Source organism: Notolepis coatsorum, assembly GCF_963971535.1.
Source record: "Notolepis coatsorum genome assembly, chromosome: 10".
Classification (NCBI taxonomy): Eukaryota; Metazoa; Chordata; class Actinopteri; order Aulopiformes; family Paralepididae; genus Notolepis; species Notolepis coatsorum.
The window spans coordinates 12,803,000-12,822,694 of NC_140174.1; the positions used below are offsets into that span (position 1 = coordinate 12,803,000).

Sequence of the window (19,695 nt, forward strand, 5' to 3'; positions counted from 1 at the left end):
TGTGAAGAGCGCACGCGCAGAAGCATTATTATGATCAGGTGACTCGTCACGTGACGTGGTGTTTCTGCGACAGACAAACGAGCAGGAAACTCAGCAGCAAGATGTAGGGAAAGCGTGAAAACGGATTTTAGTTTATCAATAATTGAGTCATGTACTGTATATCTAAAGGATTATGTCGTGCAATAAGGCCGTGGACGGTCTGTTTATGTATTCTTGGTGAGTATTTAGGTTTATTTCCAGATGATAAGCAGGTCTGCACTCTGCTCTACACATTACAATGATGTCTTTTTTCACCTCCAGCATTAACGAGGTTTACTTTGAAGCCATGTTGAATCCGATTGTTTTCTTGTTTTTAATCCAGTGACCCAGGCATTCGCCGGTAAAATGAAGATTGTTGAGGAGCCAAACACATTTGGGTAAACAAACCAAAAAACAATAAGTGATCTTTACTCGGGACCTTGTTTTGTTTAAATCCAGTTGTCTTTTCTAACCGATGAACCATCTGTCTGTCTAGACTCAACAATCCATTTCTGGCTCAAGGAACTAGACTTCAGCCTAAAGCGACTCCATCTCCAGTGTCGGGTAAAACACAATCTGTCACATACAAAACTTGAAAGATGGTCTGTACCACAGGGGGGGATCAATCTACAGTCCTTTGTCTTACCATGGGTTACTCTTGATTTGTAGTAATAACATACTGAATTTCATATCTTTGATGATGATGATGAATGGTTGTCCTTCCTAAAGGCCCAGCACATCTCCATCACTTGGCTGGAAAGTGCTTCAGTTACATAGAGTCAATGTAAGTATCTTGTAATGTTTTATGGAACGTTAGGCTATGCCACTACACAGTATGAATGTGTGCCTGGTGTGCCAACCCCCCTACACCATAACACTTGAGAAGTTGTAGGAGTACACACAAGTGGTAATACTGATAGTAGTACTCAAAGTTGTCTATTCAATATTCTATAAGTATTTGGTATTAAATGTACTTAAGTGTTAAAAGTTTAAAAAAAAATTACTTATGTAGTTTTCATTTCAAACCTTTATTTAAACTCGAAAGGCAACTGAGGTTTCCCTCATTCACGTCGAGTATACATACAGAAATTAGCAAAAAAAAACTAAATCACACGGCATATAAAATCATAACAATAAGACAAGTAAGGATAACAAATCAATTAAAACACGTACAACTTGATTGACAAAGGTTGGAGATCAAGCTTTTAAACTCTGCAACAGAGGGGAGAATCTCAAGCTTTAAGGACTGTTGGAGTTCATTCCATGAGCTAGAGGGGCATCATAGCGAAACTTCACTTGAATAAATGTACTTTGTCACTTTGTACCCCTGCACAGCGGACATAATTGTTCATAATCTGTTATCTCACAGGTATAAATATGAATTCTGTCCGTTCCACAACATCACACAGCACGAGCAGTCTTTCAGATGGAACGCCTACAGCGGGATACTAGGGTGAGAGGAGCAGACACTCAGCCTGTTGACATATGGACAGGGTGATGATATGAGGACATGCCTCTCTATAAAGGGGAATTCCACTGGTGACATATGGACAGGGTGATGATATGAGGACATGCCTCTCTATAAAGGGGAATTCCACTGACATGAACTTTTGGATCGTAGTTCTGCGAAAGTAGACATTTTCCTTAAGATGTTTCTCTGGATGTTTTTAGGACTTTTGAAATGTTTGCCGTCATCAGCGGCCATGCTTTCTGGGCTGCCAGAATTGGTGACCGTGGTGATGTCATGGCATTGCATTTCCCCAGACTTTAAGACCTCATAACACTCAAGTCAGGGAAGAAATGGGGGGGGGGGGGGGAGAATAGTGTGGACATTTTAGGAAAATGTCTTCTTTCCAGAATTACAATCTAAAAGTGAATTTCGATGGCATTCCTCTTCAAGCTGAATTTGTCATGAAAGACCAGCTTGCTTCATGAAATACCAGCTTGCTTCATGAAAGACCAGCTTGCTTCATGACAGATCAGCTTGCTTCATGAAAGACCAGCTTGCTTCATGAAAGACCAGCTTGCTTCATGAAAGACCAGCTTGCTTCATGAAAGACTAGCTTGCTTCATGAAAGACCAGCTTGCTTCATGAAAGACTAGCTTGCTTCATGAAAGACCAGCTTGCTTCATGAAAGACCAGCTTGCTTCATGAAAGACCAGCTTGCTTCATGAAAGACTAGCTTGCTTCATGAAATACCAGCTTGCTTCATGAGACCAGCTTGCTTCATGAAAGACTAGCTTGCTTCACGAAAGACTAGCTTGCTTCACGAAAGGCCAGCTTGCTTCATGAAAGACCAGCTTGCTTCATGAAAGACCAGCTTGCTTCATGAAAGACCAGCTTGCTTCATGAAAGACCAGCTTGCTTCATGAAAGACCAGCTTGCTTCATGAAAGACTAGCTTGCTTCATGAAATACCAGCTTGCTTCATGAGACCAGCTTGCTTCATGAAAGACTAGCTTGCTTCACGAAAGACTAGCTTGCTTCACGAAAGGCCAGCTTGCTTCATGAAAGACCAGCTTGCTTCATGAAAGACCAGCTCGCTTCATGAAAGACCAGCTCGCTTCATGAAAGACCAGCTCGCTTCATGAAAGACCAGCTTGCTTCATGAGACCAGCTTGCTTCATGAAAGACTAGCTTGCTTCACGAAAGACTAGCTTGCTTCATGACAGATCAGCTTGCTTCATGAAAGACCAGCTTGCTTCATGAAAGACCAGCTTGCTTCATGAAAGACCAGCTTGCTTCATGAAAGACCAGCTCGCTTCATAAAATACCAGCTTGCTTCATGAGACCAGCTTGCTTCATGAAAGACTAGCTTGCTTCACGAAAGACTAGCTTGCTTCATGACAGATCAGCTTGCTTCATAAAAGACCAGCTTGCTTCATGAAAGACCAGCTTGCTTCATGAAAGACCAGCTCGCTTCATGAAAGACCAGCTTGCTTCATGAAAGACCAGCTTGCTTCATGAAAGACCAGCTTGCTCTTCCTCTGTGTTCCACTCAGGATCTGGCGGGAGTGGGAGATGGTGAACAACACCTTCACAGGCATGTGGATGAGAGATGGCGATGCGTGTGGAAGTAAAAACAGGCAAACCAAGGTTGGTGACGATTACAACATCAACACGCCTCTGCTTTTTGTTCTTCAGGAAATAGAATTTAGGATGTGAGGTAAAAGATAGGTAGAGTTTTTGGGCCGTATCCCTATTTCCTATTTACAGATGATTGGAGTCAATATCTGAAATAATAATACAAATAAATAAAAACATAACCTTTGTACTGTCTTTTAAGATAACATAAGATATTCCTTTATTGATCCCCTTGGGGAAATCCGGGCGTCATAACAGCATGGGGGAGGTACAGGTATGGGCAGGGTAATAATATAAATACATAAATATAAGCAATACAATTAGATCTGAATATAAAAATATGAGAACAAAATAAACAGTCTAAACAAAGGTTCAGATGTACCTTACTATATTATGTACCTTACCACTATCTACTATGTTACTATCCTTATACGACTACCTATCATGCTAATATGTCTATACTACTATGCACTCAGAGTGTAGCACTCAAGTTTGACACTATTTGACGAACAATGCCGCTGACCCCTCCTGCGTGCTGACTTGTTGTTCAATTCACTTTGGATAAAAGCGTCAGCTGAATGACTAAATGTAAATGTACTGAGAAAGGACTCTACTGTTCGACAACATGACTGAGGAGTAGGGAACAGGGCATAGGGTCCAGAATTCTGACCTCACCTTTGATGTCTGTGTAACAGTCACATGGACAAATACCACACAAAAGTCAACGTTAAGAAGACCTTTAGATATTTAAAGGTGCTGTAGATAACATTCAGCCACTAGATCTCACACTAGCACCTGGATGTCATTTATTTATCCAATCAGGTGCATTCCACGTGGGGAAATGGGAAGTAGGGAGGGGCTACATGCATGCAACATGTAAACAACAACATTAATTTTGGACCCGCCAACATTTTTTTTTATGATAAATTCATTAATGAATCATTTTTGGGAAAGAAAAGCAATACTTTTATTCTGCATCTTTCTAAAAAGGTCTGTGGATGTATTATATATAAATCCAAGGTATTATTATTATTTTCTTTTTTAATGATTACTCAACATACAAATATTATCTATAGGACATTTAAGTAATTTCTTTATAGTTTGATTATTGGAGCTTGTGTGTGTACTAGTCATTTGTCATATTTACTTGTAATGTTATATGTTTTAATGGGGGCAACAGTGGATCGGGAGGTAGAGCAGTCGTCCGGTAATCCGGAGGTTCGCGGTTCGATTCCTGCTTCTCCTGGGGCAGTGTGTCGGAAGTGTCCTTGAGCAAGACACTTAACCCCTGTGATGAGCAGGTTGGCAGTGGCACCTTGCATCTCCGCCCTCGGTGTGTGAATGAATGGATGAAATGCGAGGAACAAATTGTAAAGGCTTTGAATAAAATGCAGTCCATTTACCATGTACGTATTATGTTCGTGTGTCTGTGTGTGTAACTAGTCCTTTATGTTTACTTGTAATGTTATTATGTTATGATGTAAGTATTATGTTACACGGTCACGATGTACGTTTTTTGTGGACACCAGGAAGAATAACTACTGCAATGCTGCAGGGACGAAATGTCCACTCGGGACAGGGGGGGACATGTCCCCCTCACTTTTCAAAATCTTGTTCTTGTCCCTCTCACTTTTTACAGTCCGAAAACTATATAACGTTAATTAATATGCAAGACTTTTTCTGTGATGTGTGCGTTTGTGCAATGACATGTCGAGAGGAGTATGGCGAATGACAAAAAGTATGGTTAAATGGAAATAGTTGTGGGTATGATTTGAGCTTCATGTGCGTGCGTTCTTCACATGCACGAAAAAAAATCAATCACGTGCACATATTTCCCATCCCATAATAATTGTGTGTGTGTGTGTGTGTCCCCCCCCAACTTCTCAAACTAAAGTTTCGCCCTTGGCTGCAGCTAATTGGGGATCCTAATAAACTAGCTAACTAACGTATTGGTCCATGTTGTTTCCCAGGTCATCCTGACGTGTGCCGACAGCAGCAAGCTGGCACAGGTCTCGGAGCCCAGTACGTGTGTTTACTCCCTGACCTTTGAGACCCCTCTCGCCTGCCACCCGCACGCTCTGTTAGGTAAGAGCCAAGGAAGCGGCGCGCTTTAAGATGACATCAACACTGGGTGATGCTGCAGGAGACGTAGCTCTCTTGTCATAATAATAATAATAATTAATAATAATAATTGCAGCTCAAAGTGCTTCACAGCAGCAAAAAAGACAGGCACAAAATGAGCACATAAAGTGCAGACATATAAATCACAGTTTTTCACATCCCAACAGGCCACCTTGTTTATGGTTTGATTCTATGGCAGTTTTAAAATAGACAATAATAAAAAGAGTAAATAGAATAGACGGAGTAAAATAGTACAATAGTGTAGTGCAATAAAATAGAATAGACAGCAATAGTGCAGTGCAATAAATTTAATGATTTAGTGATTTAATGCTTTATTAGTCTAGGTGGCACAACAGAGCAGCGTATTGCTCTAAACAGAATAGAATAATGCTGCATTACTGTTTAACAGTTTAAAACAGTCTTTACCCACTTTCTTACCTGTTTGATATCCAAACAGTTTAAAACCATAAATCACCCACATCCCCATTAACCATTTGGTTGCCGAAAATGTAGAACTACGCTTCTGTCGCCCGATCGTTGAGTGCCGGAAACGTAGATCTACGTTTTTCTCACAGTATTTCTTTTATTCGCTATTGCCATTCATAATTCAGCGGGGCACCTTGTGCATACTGTTTTTAGTGTGTCTGAGCTAGCAGACGGTCTTATACTGCCCTCTAACGCCTTCGGCCATTATTGCACCCGTTAGAAACGGGTTAGTTTCTTTTCCCTACTGAGCTGCGGCGTGGGGGTGGGTCCTAAACACTCCGGCAAAACACACGCTTGTAGAGATGGTTTGGACTACTGACCCCGCCTGCCCGTTGAAGTGCAATGCCCAACAACGTCGGAGACAGGATCGCTGTGGATAACTGGAATGGCGATCAGATATTTGGATTCTTTTTTTTGCATTACATCAGAGACCAGGTAAGGACATTATATATGAAAGCTGATCTGATATTTATTTCTACCGCGATTGAAGCTATCTGTGTTTAGCTCTACAAACTACAACTACGTTTACATGGGGCTAATGGACGGCAAGGAAGGGGTCACTTCCCGGAAGGGGCGTGGCACTCAATGTGTTAAAAAGAGTTGTGTGCTCTCTCTTCACAATGTACCCAACACTGGGTAATGCTGCTGGAGACGTAGCTCATTTTTTCATTTGATTTCATTTATTTATTTATCCCAAACATATACAAATAAAACAAAGAAAATGATTTAAAAAAAGTGTTTTCACACAACATTTACCTAAAGCAATTAGCAAAAAGCATTTTCGGAGGGGGACAGGAGGAAGTAAAATAAAAAAAAATGTATCTAGTCCTGCCCCTTCCTTACAATATATTACATATCAAAAATATAATTTTTCTTAATCTAAATATATAAATCTACAAATGCCAAAAAAGAAAAAATAGGTGGTATTTCAGTCACCTTACTACCTAGTCCTCTCTCTTGTACATGTCCAAAAATACTAGCGGCCTTTGAATTGGTTTGTATTATTGCTCAGCTTTATACTGGCATCTAGTCCATTCAAAAGGGACACCCCAAAAAACAGTGCATGCTCTCTCTCTCCACGGTGTGTGTTCTCTCTTCACAGTGTGTGCTCTCTCTCTCTCCACAGTGCGTGTTCTCTCTTCACAGTGTGTGTGTTCTCTCTTCACAGTGTGTGTGCTCTCTCTCCACAGTGTGTGTTCTCTCTCCACAGTGTGTGTGTTCTCTCTTCACAGTGTGTGTGCTCTCTCTCTCCACAGTGTGTGTGCTCTCTCTCTTCACAGTGTGTGTGCTCTCTCTCCACAGTGTGTGTGCTCTCTCTCTCCACAGTGTGTGTGCTCTCTCTCTTCACAGTGTGTGTGCTCTCTCTCTCCACAGTGTGTGTTCTCTCTCTCCACAGTGTGTGTTCTCTCTCTCCACAGTGTGTGTTCTCTCTCTTCACAGTGTGTGTGCTCTCTCCACAGTGTGTGCTCTCTCTCTTCACAGTGTGTGTGCTCTCTCTCCACAGTGTGTGTTCTCTCTCCACAGTGTGTGTTCTCTCTTCAGTGTGTGTGCTCTCTCTCTTCACAGTGTGTGTGCTCTCTCTTCACAGTGTGCTCTCTCTCCACAGTGTGTGTGCTCTCTCTCTCTCTTCACAGTGCGTGTGTGCTCTCTCTCTTCACAGTGTGTGTGCTCTCTCTCTTCACAGTGTGTGTGCTCTCTCTTCACAGTGTGTGCTCTCTTCACAGTGTGTGTGCTCTCTCTCCACAGTGTGTGTGCTCTCTCTCTCTCTCCACAGTGTGTGTGCTCTCTCTCTCCACAGTGTGTGCTCTCTCTCCACAGTGTGTGTTCTCTCTTCACAGTGTGTGTTCTCTCTCCACAGTGTGTGTTCTCTCTCCACAGTGTGTGTTCTCTCTTCACAGTGTGTGTGCTCTCTCTCTCCACAGTGTGTGTTCTTTCTCCACAGTGTGTGCTCTCTCCAGTGTGTGTGCTCTCTCTCTCCACAGTGTGTGTGCTCTCTCTCTCTTCACAGTGTGTGCTCTCTCTTCAGTGTGTGTGTGCTCTCTCTCTCTCCACAGTGTGTGTGCTCTCTCCACAGTGTGTGTGCTCTCTCTCTCTTCACAGTGTGTGTGCTCTCTCTCTCTCTCCACAGTGTATGCTCTCTCCACAGTGTGTGTGCTCTCTCTCTCCACAGTGTGTGCTCTCTCCACAGTGTGTGTGCTCTCTCTCTCTCCACAGTGTGTGTGCTCTCTCTCTCTTCACAGTGTGTGCTCTCTCTCTTCACAGTGTGTGTTCTCTCTTCACAGTGTGTGTGCTCTCTCTCTCTCCACAGTGTTTGTGCTCTCTCTTCAGTGTGTGTGCTCTCTCTCTCCACAGTGTGTGTGCTCTCTCTCTTCAGTGTGTGTGTGTTCTCTCTTCACAGTGTGTGTGCTCTCTTCACAGTGTGTGTGCTCTCTCTCTCTTCACAGTGTGTGTGCTCTCTCTCTTCACAGTGTGTGCTCTCTCTTCACAGTGTGTGTGCTCTCTTCACAGTGTGTGTGCTCTCTCTCTCTTCACAGTGTGTGTGCTCTCTCTCTCTTCACAGTGTGTGTGCTCTCTCTCTCTCCACAGTGTGTGTGATCTCTCTCTTCAGTGTGTGCTCTCTCTCTTCAGTGTGTGCTCTCTCTCTCCACAGTGTGTGTTCTCTCTCCACAGTGTGTGTGCTCTCTCTCCACAGTGTGTGTGCTCTCTCTCCACAGTGTGTGTTCTCTCTCCACAGTGTGTGTGCTCTCTCTCTCCACAGTGTGTGTTCTCTCTCCACAGTGTGTGTGCTCTCTCTCTCCACAGTGTGTGTTCTCTCTCCACAGTGTGTGTGCTCTCTCTCTCCACAGTGTGTGCTCTCTCTTCACAGTGTGTGCTCTCTCTTCACAGTGTGTGTGCTCTCTCTCTTCAGTGTGTGTGCTCTCTCTCTTCACAGTGTGTGTGCTCTCTCTTCACAGTGTGTGTTCTCTCTTCACAGTGTGTGTTCTCTCTTCACAGTGTGTGTTCTCTCTTCACAGTGTGTGTGCTCTCTTTCTTCAGTGTGTGTGCTCTCTTTCTTCAGTGTGTGTGTTCTCTTCACAGTGTGTGTGCTCTCTCTTCAGTGTGTGTGCTCTCTCTCTTCACAGTGTGTGTGTTCTCTCTTCACAGTGTGTGTGCTCTCTTCACAGTGTGTGTGCTCTCTCTCTCTTCACAGTGCATGTGCTCTCTCTCTTCACAGTGTGTGTGCTCTCTCTCTTCACAGTGTGTGTGCTCTCTCTCTTCACAGTGTGTGTGCTCTCTCTCTTCACAGTGTGTGTGCTCTCTCTCTTCACAGTGTGTGTGCTCTCTCTCTTCACAGTGTGTGCTCTCTCTCTTCAGTGTGTGTGCTCTCTCTCTCCACAGTGTGTGCTCTCTCTTCACAGTGTGTGTGCTCTCTCTCTCCACAGTGTGTGTGCTCTCTCTCCACAGTGTGTGTTCTCTCTCCACAGTGTGTGTGCTCTCTCTCTTCAGTGTGTGTGCTCTCTCTCTTCACAGTGTGTGTGCTCTCTCTCTCCACAGTGTGTGCTCTCTCTCTCTCCACAGTGTGTGTGCTCTCTCTCTTCACAGTGTGTGTGCTCTCTCTCTCTTCACAGTGTGTGTGCTCTCTCTCTTCACAGTGTGTGTGCTCTCTCTCTTCAGTGTGTGTGCTCTCTCTCCACAGTGTACCCAGCTCTGAGTGACCGGCTGCAGGAGGAGTGGGACGAGGCTGAGCAGGCCCGCTATGAGGGTCTCATTACGGAGCAAGTAAGTGGCAGCTTGGCCACCTATCATTTCACTTAGTCATTGAATATGGTCTATATTTGTGTAATAAATATGTGCATTACAACCAGAGTTGCTATAAACATCACATCACAAATACATTAAAAAGTATTAAATTCATAATTCTCTATTTAACCTGTTAAGCCGTAAGCTTTTCTTTATCATAAATCGATCAATAGAGACCGTATTAGATCCCCAATTATCATAGCATGGGGTATCATTGGAAAGCCACACTCATTTTCTACAACCCTGTCCAAAAAACTTCGAGATCGCCAAATGATTGACGGAGCTAGAGCCCCCGGAGGTCGGGGGTGGTAATGTGTACTTTGGCGCAAGCCTCACCTATCGGCATGTAACTCGAGAACCGCTGAACGGATTTTGTCACCTGAAAGGGCAATTGACGGGCAAAAAAAATTATTTTAATAAATTAATTCTATCTGTGAATGGAATGAATGAATGAATGTTTTTTAATTTATTTCTGTCTTCTTTTACAAAGCAATGTAGCCTACAGTAGTAGGACATTTATTAAGAAAGAAAACGACCAAAAAGGTGTAGGCTGAAGCCGAAGCTTATATTGCCTACCCTTTTTACATTACATTATTAATAAAATAAAATAAAAACATAATTCGGTACATCATTTTGCAAAAACAAAAGGTTACGGAAGTTTCATAGTTATAGTGTACAGTTATATACAGTAATATACAAAACGTATACACTTATTTTTGTCACGGTTGTAATATACAGTTATAATTAGGATTATAATAAATTTTTATATATGTATCACCTTATATTTCTTCGATTTATATCGAACTACGCATTTTTTATTCATTGTCAGTTATTCCACCGGTTTACAATTACTCTAAACAGTTTTGCACACATTAATTTAGTTTGACAGTTATTGAGAGTAAATTGATTAGAATATGGCCAGCAGTGATGTGATCGGGGACACTGAATCCTTGTGTTGCGTTAATTACAGCTCCATGAAATGATAAGCTAGCAGTCCCTATAAGACAAGCTATTGCTATTTTTTCATCTACATCATTTAGTGGTATAATCCTTGTGACATATCTGTAGATACTATATCTATATCTGTACATATCCCTTACCTACTCTTACTTGTTACGCTGCTGGTCAGTATGACTTACTACCATAGTTTCTGCATCGAACATTGTACATATGTCTATACTGAACACTGTGACCTCTATTTTTACTTCTATTTTACATGCTATACTATTTTATTTCATACTATCTTGTCTAACACAGTCTCTGGAGCGAAACAGTAAGAAGCATTTTGTATAAAAGTATTCTGTACTTCTGTATGACAACTATTAAAGAAACTTGAAACTTGAGTTTCTTTATACCTGTATCACATATTAATACTACAACTCTGTACATACATCTGATTAGCACTAGTATTACTCAGTAGTACTAATTCATATATTTTATACAGAGTTTAATCACCTGTACTATTACTATTGCATTTTACTGCTACATTTGCACTCTGGTTGGATGACAAACTTCTTTTCGTTGTACTGTACTTGTGCTGCATGATGACAATACATGTTAATCTAATCTAATCTGATGTTTCAGGGCTACAATAATATGTTGAGGGATATCTTTGAGGACGCTGGTTTGCTGAAGAGCCACAGGGTGAAGGTGAAGCTGGAGGTCACGGCGCCTTCCAAGACTCACAGTTCTTTACAGAAATGCACTGAGGTATAAACACACTGATGTATAAACACACTGAGGTATAAATACACTGAGGTAAAAATACACTGAGGTATAAATACACTGAGGTATAAACACACTGAGATATAAATACACTGAGGTATAAATACACTGAGGTATAAACACACTGAGGTATAAATACACGACTAAGGTATAAATACACTGAGATATAAATACACTGAGGTATAAACACACTGAGATATAAATACACTGAGGTATAAACACACTGAGATATAAATACACTGAGGTATAAATACACTGAGGTATAAACACACTGAGGTATAAATACACGACTAAGGTATAAACACACTGAGATATAAATACACTGAGGTATAAATACACTGAGGTATAAATACACTGAGGTATAAATACACTAAGGTATAAATACACTGAGATATAAATACACTGAGGTATAAACACACTGAGATATAAATACACTGAGGTATAAACACACTGAGATATAAATACACTGAGGTATAAACACACTGAGGTATAAATACACTAAGGTATAAATACACTGAGATATAAATACACTGAGGTATAAACACTGAGATATAAATACACTGAGGTATAAACACACTGAGATATAAATACACTGAGGTATAAACACTGAGATATAAATACACTGAGGTATAAATACACTGAGATATAAATACACTGAGGTATAAATACACTGAGATATAAATACACTGAGGTATAAATACACTGAGGTATAAATACACTGAGGTATAAATACACTAAGGTATAAATACACTGAGATATAAATACACAGAGGTATAAATACACTGAGATATAAATACACTGAGGTATAAACACACTGAGATATAAATACACTGAGGTATAAATACACTGAGGTATAAACACACTGAGATATAAATACACTGAGGTATAAACACACTGAGATATAAATACACTGAGGTATAAACACTGAGGTATAAATACACTGAGGTATAAACACACTGAGATATAAATACACTGAGGTATAAACACACTGAGGTATAAATACATTAAGGTATAAATACACTGAGATATAAATACACTGAGGTATAAACACACTGAGATATAAATACACTGAGGTATAAACACACTGAGGTATAAATACACTGAGGTATAAATACACTGAGGTATAAACACTGAGGTATAAATACACTGAGGTATAAACACACTGAGGTATAAATACACTGAGATATAAATACACTGAGGTATAAACACACTGAGATATAAATACACTGAGGTATAAACACACTGAGGTATAAATACACTGAGGTATAAATACACTGAGGTATAAACACTGGGGTATAAATACACTGAGGTATAAACACACTGAGGTATAAATACACTAAGGTATAAATACACTGAGGTATAAACACACTGAGGTATAAATACACTAAGGTATAAATACACTGAGATATAAATACACAGAGGTATAAATACATAGCATGGCACAATCTGTAATCCACATAAAACAAAAGGATAGCCCCACCACCGAAATTCTGAAAATACAGGTTTGGAGACGTGTGTTCATTCCCAAATGATTAAAGGGGCACTTCACCGGAAAAACACAGATTTATTTTGTACATAATCTCAAACATAATCCCAAGGGCTCTAAACCGTTTTGCACACATTTGTTTAGTTTGAGAGTTAATGAGTTTGAATATCTCCTCCTGTGATGTCATGAGAGGACACTGAAGCCTTTTGTTGTTAATTACAGTTCAATTAATGAAATGATATAGATGGAAAAAATAGAGATAAGAATTGCAATAGGGATTGCTAATAATGTCATTGACTGTAATTAACACAACACAAGGATTAGGTGTCCTCAGCTCTGATTAGGGCCACTTTCATATTCTTTTGCAATGCGACACATTTCTTTTTAGATTAGATCACTCTAGATTGACATTTGTCACAATCTTACGTCCATCTTTATTGTTAATTTGTGCATGCGGGTCAGTTCAGGAGTGTGTGACTAGTTCACACTGGAATCTGATATTGGCCACATTTTTTTTAAATAAATAAAAAAAAGTATAATAATGTGATCAGCCAAACTAAAGAAATGACATTGAGCAATACATCTGAATTGAGGACTAAAAGGCTTGCAGTGTGAACGTAGCCAAAGTGTACCGGTATGTCCCCCAAATGTTTGAATGTTCCTTTTAAAGCAACACATTATTAACGGTCCACATCTGAGTGATTCCTCCTTCAGTTACCCGTTGCCTCTCTCTGAACAGGACTTCCGCAAACAGAGTGAGGAGCTGGAGAGACTGCGGGCCGTCCTCACGCAACACAACATTCCTCACGATGCTGCCACAAGCGAGTTCAGCCACGGTGACGTCTGATTGATTTACATCAGGGTCCCCCATTTTCAATTCATAACATTTATGACATACACGACATAGATATACAGTAGTTACATCCAGACATTTATGACATACAAGATATACAAATATACAGTACTGTTTATTTACAGACAGTTTCTAAAAGAGAATATATACATTTGAGGGGGAGGAAACTGTACATTGGGGGGGTTTGGGTTTACCGGGGCCAGTTTCGAATTGCTGCCTCCCGTAGGTGCTTTTTTAGAGCGGTTTTGAAGGTCTCGCATCAAGTCCAGTAGTTCCAGGATTGTTAAACATTTACATTTAGTAATTTTTAAGTTTGTATCCAAAGCAACTTAAAAGTTCTGTACGACAGGTCAGCAGGAAGGGTACAACTCTTTCAGCCGAGTAACAATGTTCATCAGTGTTGAAACTTGGGTGCTGCAGTGTTATAGTGCATAGTAGAGTAGTAGAGACATTATAGTAGACATATTAGTATAGTAGGTACTGTAATATAGACGAGGGCGATTATTTAGTGGAAGAGTGCATGATAGTAGAAGACAGTAAGAAGGTGCATCTCAATAAATTAGAATGTCGAGGAAAAGTTTATTTCAGTAATTCAATGAAAAAAGTTAAAATCATATTATATAGATTCATTACACAGTGAAATATTTCAAGCCTTTATTTTAAAAAAATTGATGATTATGGGTTACAGCTAAATGAAAACCCAAAATTCAGTATCTGAAATATGAATATTACATGAGACCAATAAAAAAAAATATATATTACAGAAATGTCGGCCTACTGAAAAGTATATGCACTCAATACTTGGTCAGGGCTCCTTTTGCATGAATCAATGCGGCGTGGCACGGAGGCAACCCATATAATTTCCTATATTCTAATATATTGAGACGCACCTGTATGTGTAACGGCCTCTTCTGCGCGTTACAGATGAAGTCAAGAGTCCAGCTGCTAGTTCCAACGTTCAGAACGGGCACCTGAGGGGAGACGACGGGCTGGTCGCAGATATGCAGCAATGACGCTCAAAGACCTGCAGGAATGGCATCTTGTTTGGCAATAAAGGATCGTGGTCATTTAACCTCCTGGTGTCTTCCTTTCACAGTTACATTTACATTTAGCTGAACGCTTTTATCCAAAGCGACTTACAAGGTCTGTACGACAAGTCATCAGGAAGGGCACAACTATCAGCTGAGTAACAATGTTCATCAAAGTGTTGAGTGCTACAGTGTAGGTTAGTTTATTAGGACAAGTGCATGACAGTAAGGTTAGTTAGGGTTAGAATTCTTTATTTCTTTCATTTCAGATAATTGTTGAAGTGCGTCTTTAGTCGACGTCGAAAGATTGAACAGGTTTCGGCTGTCCTAACTGTTTTCTGTTGAAGGTGCTATAAGTGGTATTTTCTTGTTAAAATAAGTTAAATAGCTCTACATTCCGACAGCCATCACTGATACAGAGTGTCTGGCCAGTAACATGGGTCTCCCAGGCCCTCCGCTCTGCAGTAAACCGTTTCCTGGTATCCCGTTCCCACTTTATCCAATCAGGAGAGTCCCTAGATATTTGTACTTATTTCAAGAACTCTTGCCAAACCCAATTGTCTTACTGCACTGGCAAATTTTACTTGTTTCAAGCACACATTTGCTTATAACTAGTTTTTATTTCTTAAGAGTTCTCTCTCCTGATTGGATAAAGTGGCAACGGGTACCAGGAAATCTATTTCCTGTTTACTGCAGGGCAGGAGGGACTGAGAGACCCATGTTACTGACCAGACACTATATCAGTGATGGCTGTCAGAATGTAGAGCTATTATTTTAACACATATACCACTTACAGCAGCTTTAAATACCTTTGTCTTCCTAGTCAACATTGACCGCTCCCTTCTAGCTGATTATAAATCCATAATACATAAATTATTACCTAATGTTGTGTTTAATCTTTTTATCAACTGAAGCTCTTGTGAACAGTTTTGAACTTTCATTTGCTATGTATGTTTGTCCCGACATCGACCCTTCCTCTTCAGAAGTATCTTCACGGTCATCAGTGTCACGGTCAGATATAAAATCCACAGAAATTAACAGCCAGGCCTCAAAAGAGCTTCACATACAAGATCTGTGAGAAGGTTTAGCAAACAACGGTGGTTCCTGAAAACAATCAGACTGGGCGTCCCACGCTGACACACGACACACAATGTACAGTTGTACACACACTAGGGCTGGGCAATTCATCAAGTTTCAATTTCAATTCAGATTTTGACTTGCCACGATCATGAAAACAAGATGAGACGATTAGTGTGCTGCATTGCTCTAATTTTGTCATGTGTTGTAAATACAGCACACCCTTCCTTCACAGCAGGAGCCACGGTGCGTGTCTCCAGTTATTTTGAAACATCTTTGGTAACTTGTAGAAGATGACAGGAAGGCGGCCTTTGGTCGAGGAGAAAGGTATAACAAATTCAGTCGTTGTCAGAAGATGTTCTCAAATCGTGGGTAATCATGTTTGATAAGTCAGTTTTGCCATAATCAAGCAGCCCTATCACACACACAGTATATGTGCACACACTCACATTACTCTAGTCTATTCTATACACCGATTGTAATCTTAACCATGCATTGCTAATGACTGGTCATGTCAGACTGGGAAGACCAAGGGTCTACATAAGTTCAATAAAACCCTAAATAGAAAAATATGTATTTTGTGTGTTCAGATGCCATGTGTGAACTACGTGATGGAGCCTCATGACAAACAGATGAAATCAACTACATTTCCTTAGATACACTGTAAATGGGTCTGATTTTATATAAGACACCAGGGCCCAGGAGTTCAGAACATTGAATCCCTATTGATTGAAATGTTTATTTAACAGATTGCCGATAAGGGGATGCAGACCAGAGAAAGACTTTCGTCTTGTTTACATCAGGGTCCACCATTTTCAATTCATAATGAGTTGAAATGAATGAATACAAATTGATTGATTGAAAAGTTTATTAACAGATTGCAGAATGGGTACAATACAGTACAGCTCAATACATACAATTGTTAAGTGGGATGCAGACCAGAGAAAGACGTTCGTCTTGTTTACATCAGGGTCCCCCATTTTCAATTCATCATAACATATATGACATACATATACAGTACTGCTACATCTATGACATATCAGATTTGCAAATACAGTACTGTTTGTGATACAAAAAGTGTCCAGAAAAAGAGTATATACATTTGACGTAGAAACTGTACATTGGAGGAGGTTGGTGGGTGGGGGCTGTACATTGGAGGGAGGGGGATTACAAGTTTTGAACTCCTGGGCCCAGGAAAACAATGCATCAGCAGTGCACTGTAATACAACACAACATGCACACACCCAACAAATACAGTAGAGACCTGGTTTTTGTTTTTGTCTTTATTCAATCCTGGTTTTGTTTGTACTGAAACGAGTTCCCTACTTGATGGTTCATGGGGTTCTGGGTGTCTATCTGCTGTAGTTGACCAGACATCTGACCCCCACCACCAGGCACCTGACCACTGTGCACCCGAGAGCCGGGCATCATCTGGTTGTTGGGGATCTGACTCATCAGCGCCTGGAAGCAGGCCTGGTCGATCTGATGCTGCAGCTCCAGCAGCACCCCCGGGTCTCGGACCTTCCTCATCTTCCTCTCCAGGTGCAGGGTGTACAGGGAGATGTCGTCCTCCATGCACAGTGGTTTTCTGGCTCTCTTGCTAGGGTCCTTTGTCTCCGCATCCGCCAGCTCTCCCGCCAGCCGCGGGGACAGAGGCGCGCAGATGTTGTCCGGGGCCCAGGCCGGGTCCGAGTCGTATTGCGCCGCGTCGCGTTTGTTCTTCCTGCCGCGCCGCGTCCGGCCGCACTGGTGGCGCACCATGTTGGAGGTGCCGGTCCGCTGCGCGTTGTACTTGTAGATCACCTCGCAGCTGCCGCACTTCACGAAGCCCACGCTGCGCTCGCTGCCGTCCACGACCAGCAGGAACTTATCCCACACGCCGCTCACTCCGTCCTCCCGCGTCTTCGCCGTCAGCTCTCCGCTCTTCAGCTTCTGTCTCACGGTGTCCATATCGTACGTTGTTGTTGCCGTGGCCATTTTCTCAAACCCAAAATTAAAATACAAAATAACAATCAGGTTAGCTGGCTTTATTCTTGCCAAAGAATTTCACCATGTCAAGGTTCGCCACTTTCTCCAAGACCCAAGTGTTTCCGTTTTAGGTCCAGGCAGAGCTAAGAGAGGGTGGGTTCGAAATAGCAACACTGCCCCCCCGCGGTTGTGTTCAGCGCAACTCCGCATCGCAGATGAAAATCAACAAGTCATTTTTGGCATGAATAAATGTTTTCCATTCACACTAAAAAAAAAAAGTACATTCTGCAACCCACTATGAATTGAAAATGGGGGACCCTGATGTAAACAAGACAAACGTCTTTCTCTGGTCTGCATCCCCTTAACAATTGTATGTATTGAGCCATACTGTATTGTACCCATTCTGCAATCTGTTAAATAAAGTTTTCATTCATTCATCATTCCAGTGTCAGCACGAGGGGGGTTATTTCAGCCCTAATTTTTTTCATTTGTACTTTGTATTGTATATTTTGTATAGTGTTTGGTCTTTATTCTTTTTACTTACTTTTACTGTATGAAGCACAATCGCAGGGGCACATACAGAACCAAGCATTTCACTGTAATGTATATGTGACAAATAAAAACAAAACTTGAAACTCCAAGGGCATCAAAATGTATCAGGTTGTACACAGGTAATATGTACTTATTTTCCAGGCGAAAACAAGCACGTAATTCGTGATAAACGGCGACCCTCCATTCCGCAAGTGCTCTCAAAGTAAGTCTTGTTTCTGAATTAAATAGCACATTGTTACAGTGGGTGACAATATTGTCACAAGGAAAGATGAAATTACATACTTGGGCTCCATCCTAGAGGCAAATCTTTCCTGTGACAAAATGTCAACCAATGTAATAAAATAAAAAAAAGTCAACCAACGAACAAGATTCTTGTACCGGATCTCGTCTCTGGTAAGCAAGAATACCCTGAAGACTAACAGGTGCACTCATTCAAGGGTACTACGACTATGCTTGCACCTCATGGTACCAAAGCACCTCAAAGGCACTAAGAACAAAATTACAAACATCACAAAACAAACTGGTCAGACTACTGCTTGACCTTACTCCTAAAACCCACCTCACACCTGCCCATTTTGACATCCTAGGATGGCTTAGAGTAGACGACAGAGTACAGCAGCTTGCAATGGGCCTTGTCTACAAGATACACACCACTAAGATACCCATGTACATGTCGAAATACTTCCCAAAGGTCAGTGAATTCCACGACCACAACACCAGAATGTGTAAGTGTAAACTACTTGGCAATAAAGACCCTTCTGATTCTGATTCCCGCCTGTGTCCCACAGAGAAATGTGCATGACACCGTTTGCTCTCTCGTAAGAGCGTACACTAACATTTCTACCATTTGCAATATGGCAAAAAATTTAATAAAAAGTACAACCCGAAGGTCATTATCTCTATACACTTAAGACGTCTCAGAATGACCCATGTAGACAAAATGATTTTTCAACAAATAGAATTCATATTTAATAGAAAAAAAACAACATTGAAACTTATATTCCCAGATCACTTCAGATCTGGTGTTTACCGAATACCAATGCATATTTACCAATACTGTGTCATTAATGTGCATTTTCACTCTACGTGAAAAGGAAAGCCACTGAAAACGACTAAACTTTTAGTCTGCCTAATAACCATTTAGTCGACGAATAACCTAGAAGGGACGGTCCTCCTCTCTTCCACTTTAAAGCAGCGCTAAGTAAGATCTGTACCGTCTAGACACACCATGTACAATTACACCAAGGCAGCGTGTGAAACCCTTTAACATCTATATTTTACATTTTTACATTCTTACTGTACATTCGACTGTATATTTTAGAATGTATATACATATTTTAGAATGTATATCCTTGACTATATTTCTATTCTTATTTGTGATTTCTGACTACCTAAATGTTCATTTTGAGCGATCTGTAGTGCCGAATTCAATAAAGTACTTCTATTCTATTCTAAACAGTGGTTGAGTCTACACAGTTCCCATGTCACATCACGTGCACCCCCCCCCCCCCCCTTTG

The 19,695-nt window shown here is 41.0% G+C and overlaps 1 protein-coding gene across 2 annotated transcripts; it reads left to right on the plus strand.

Annotated features, from left to right (window-relative positions):
- Positions 1 to 63: 63 nt before the first annotated feature.
- Positions 64 to 14,625, plus strand: gnptg (N-acetylglucosamine-1-phosphate transferase subunit gamma). Of its 2 annotated transcripts, none has more exons than XM_084323274.1 (11): positions 64 to 216; positions 362 to 416; positions 515 to 582; positions 748 to 802; positions 1,388 to 1,471; positions 3,021 to 3,114; positions 5,073 to 5,187; positions 9,386 to 9,468; positions 11,074 to 11,199; positions 13,440 to 13,536; positions 14,478 to 14,625. In XM_084323274.1, exons 1-11 carry the CDS (start codon positions 150 to 152, stop codon positions 14,564 to 14,566), a joined length of 933 nt encoding a protein of 310 aa, XP_084179400.1. In that variant the 5' UTR covers positions 64 to 149; the 3' UTR covers positions 14,567 to 14,625. The 2 variants fall into 2 exon arrangements, with proteins under 2 accessions (XP_084179400.1, XP_084179401.1); XM_084323275.1 differs by having other exon boundaries at positions 13,440 to 13,521.
- Positions 14,626 to 19,695: the final 5,070 nt, after the last annotated feature.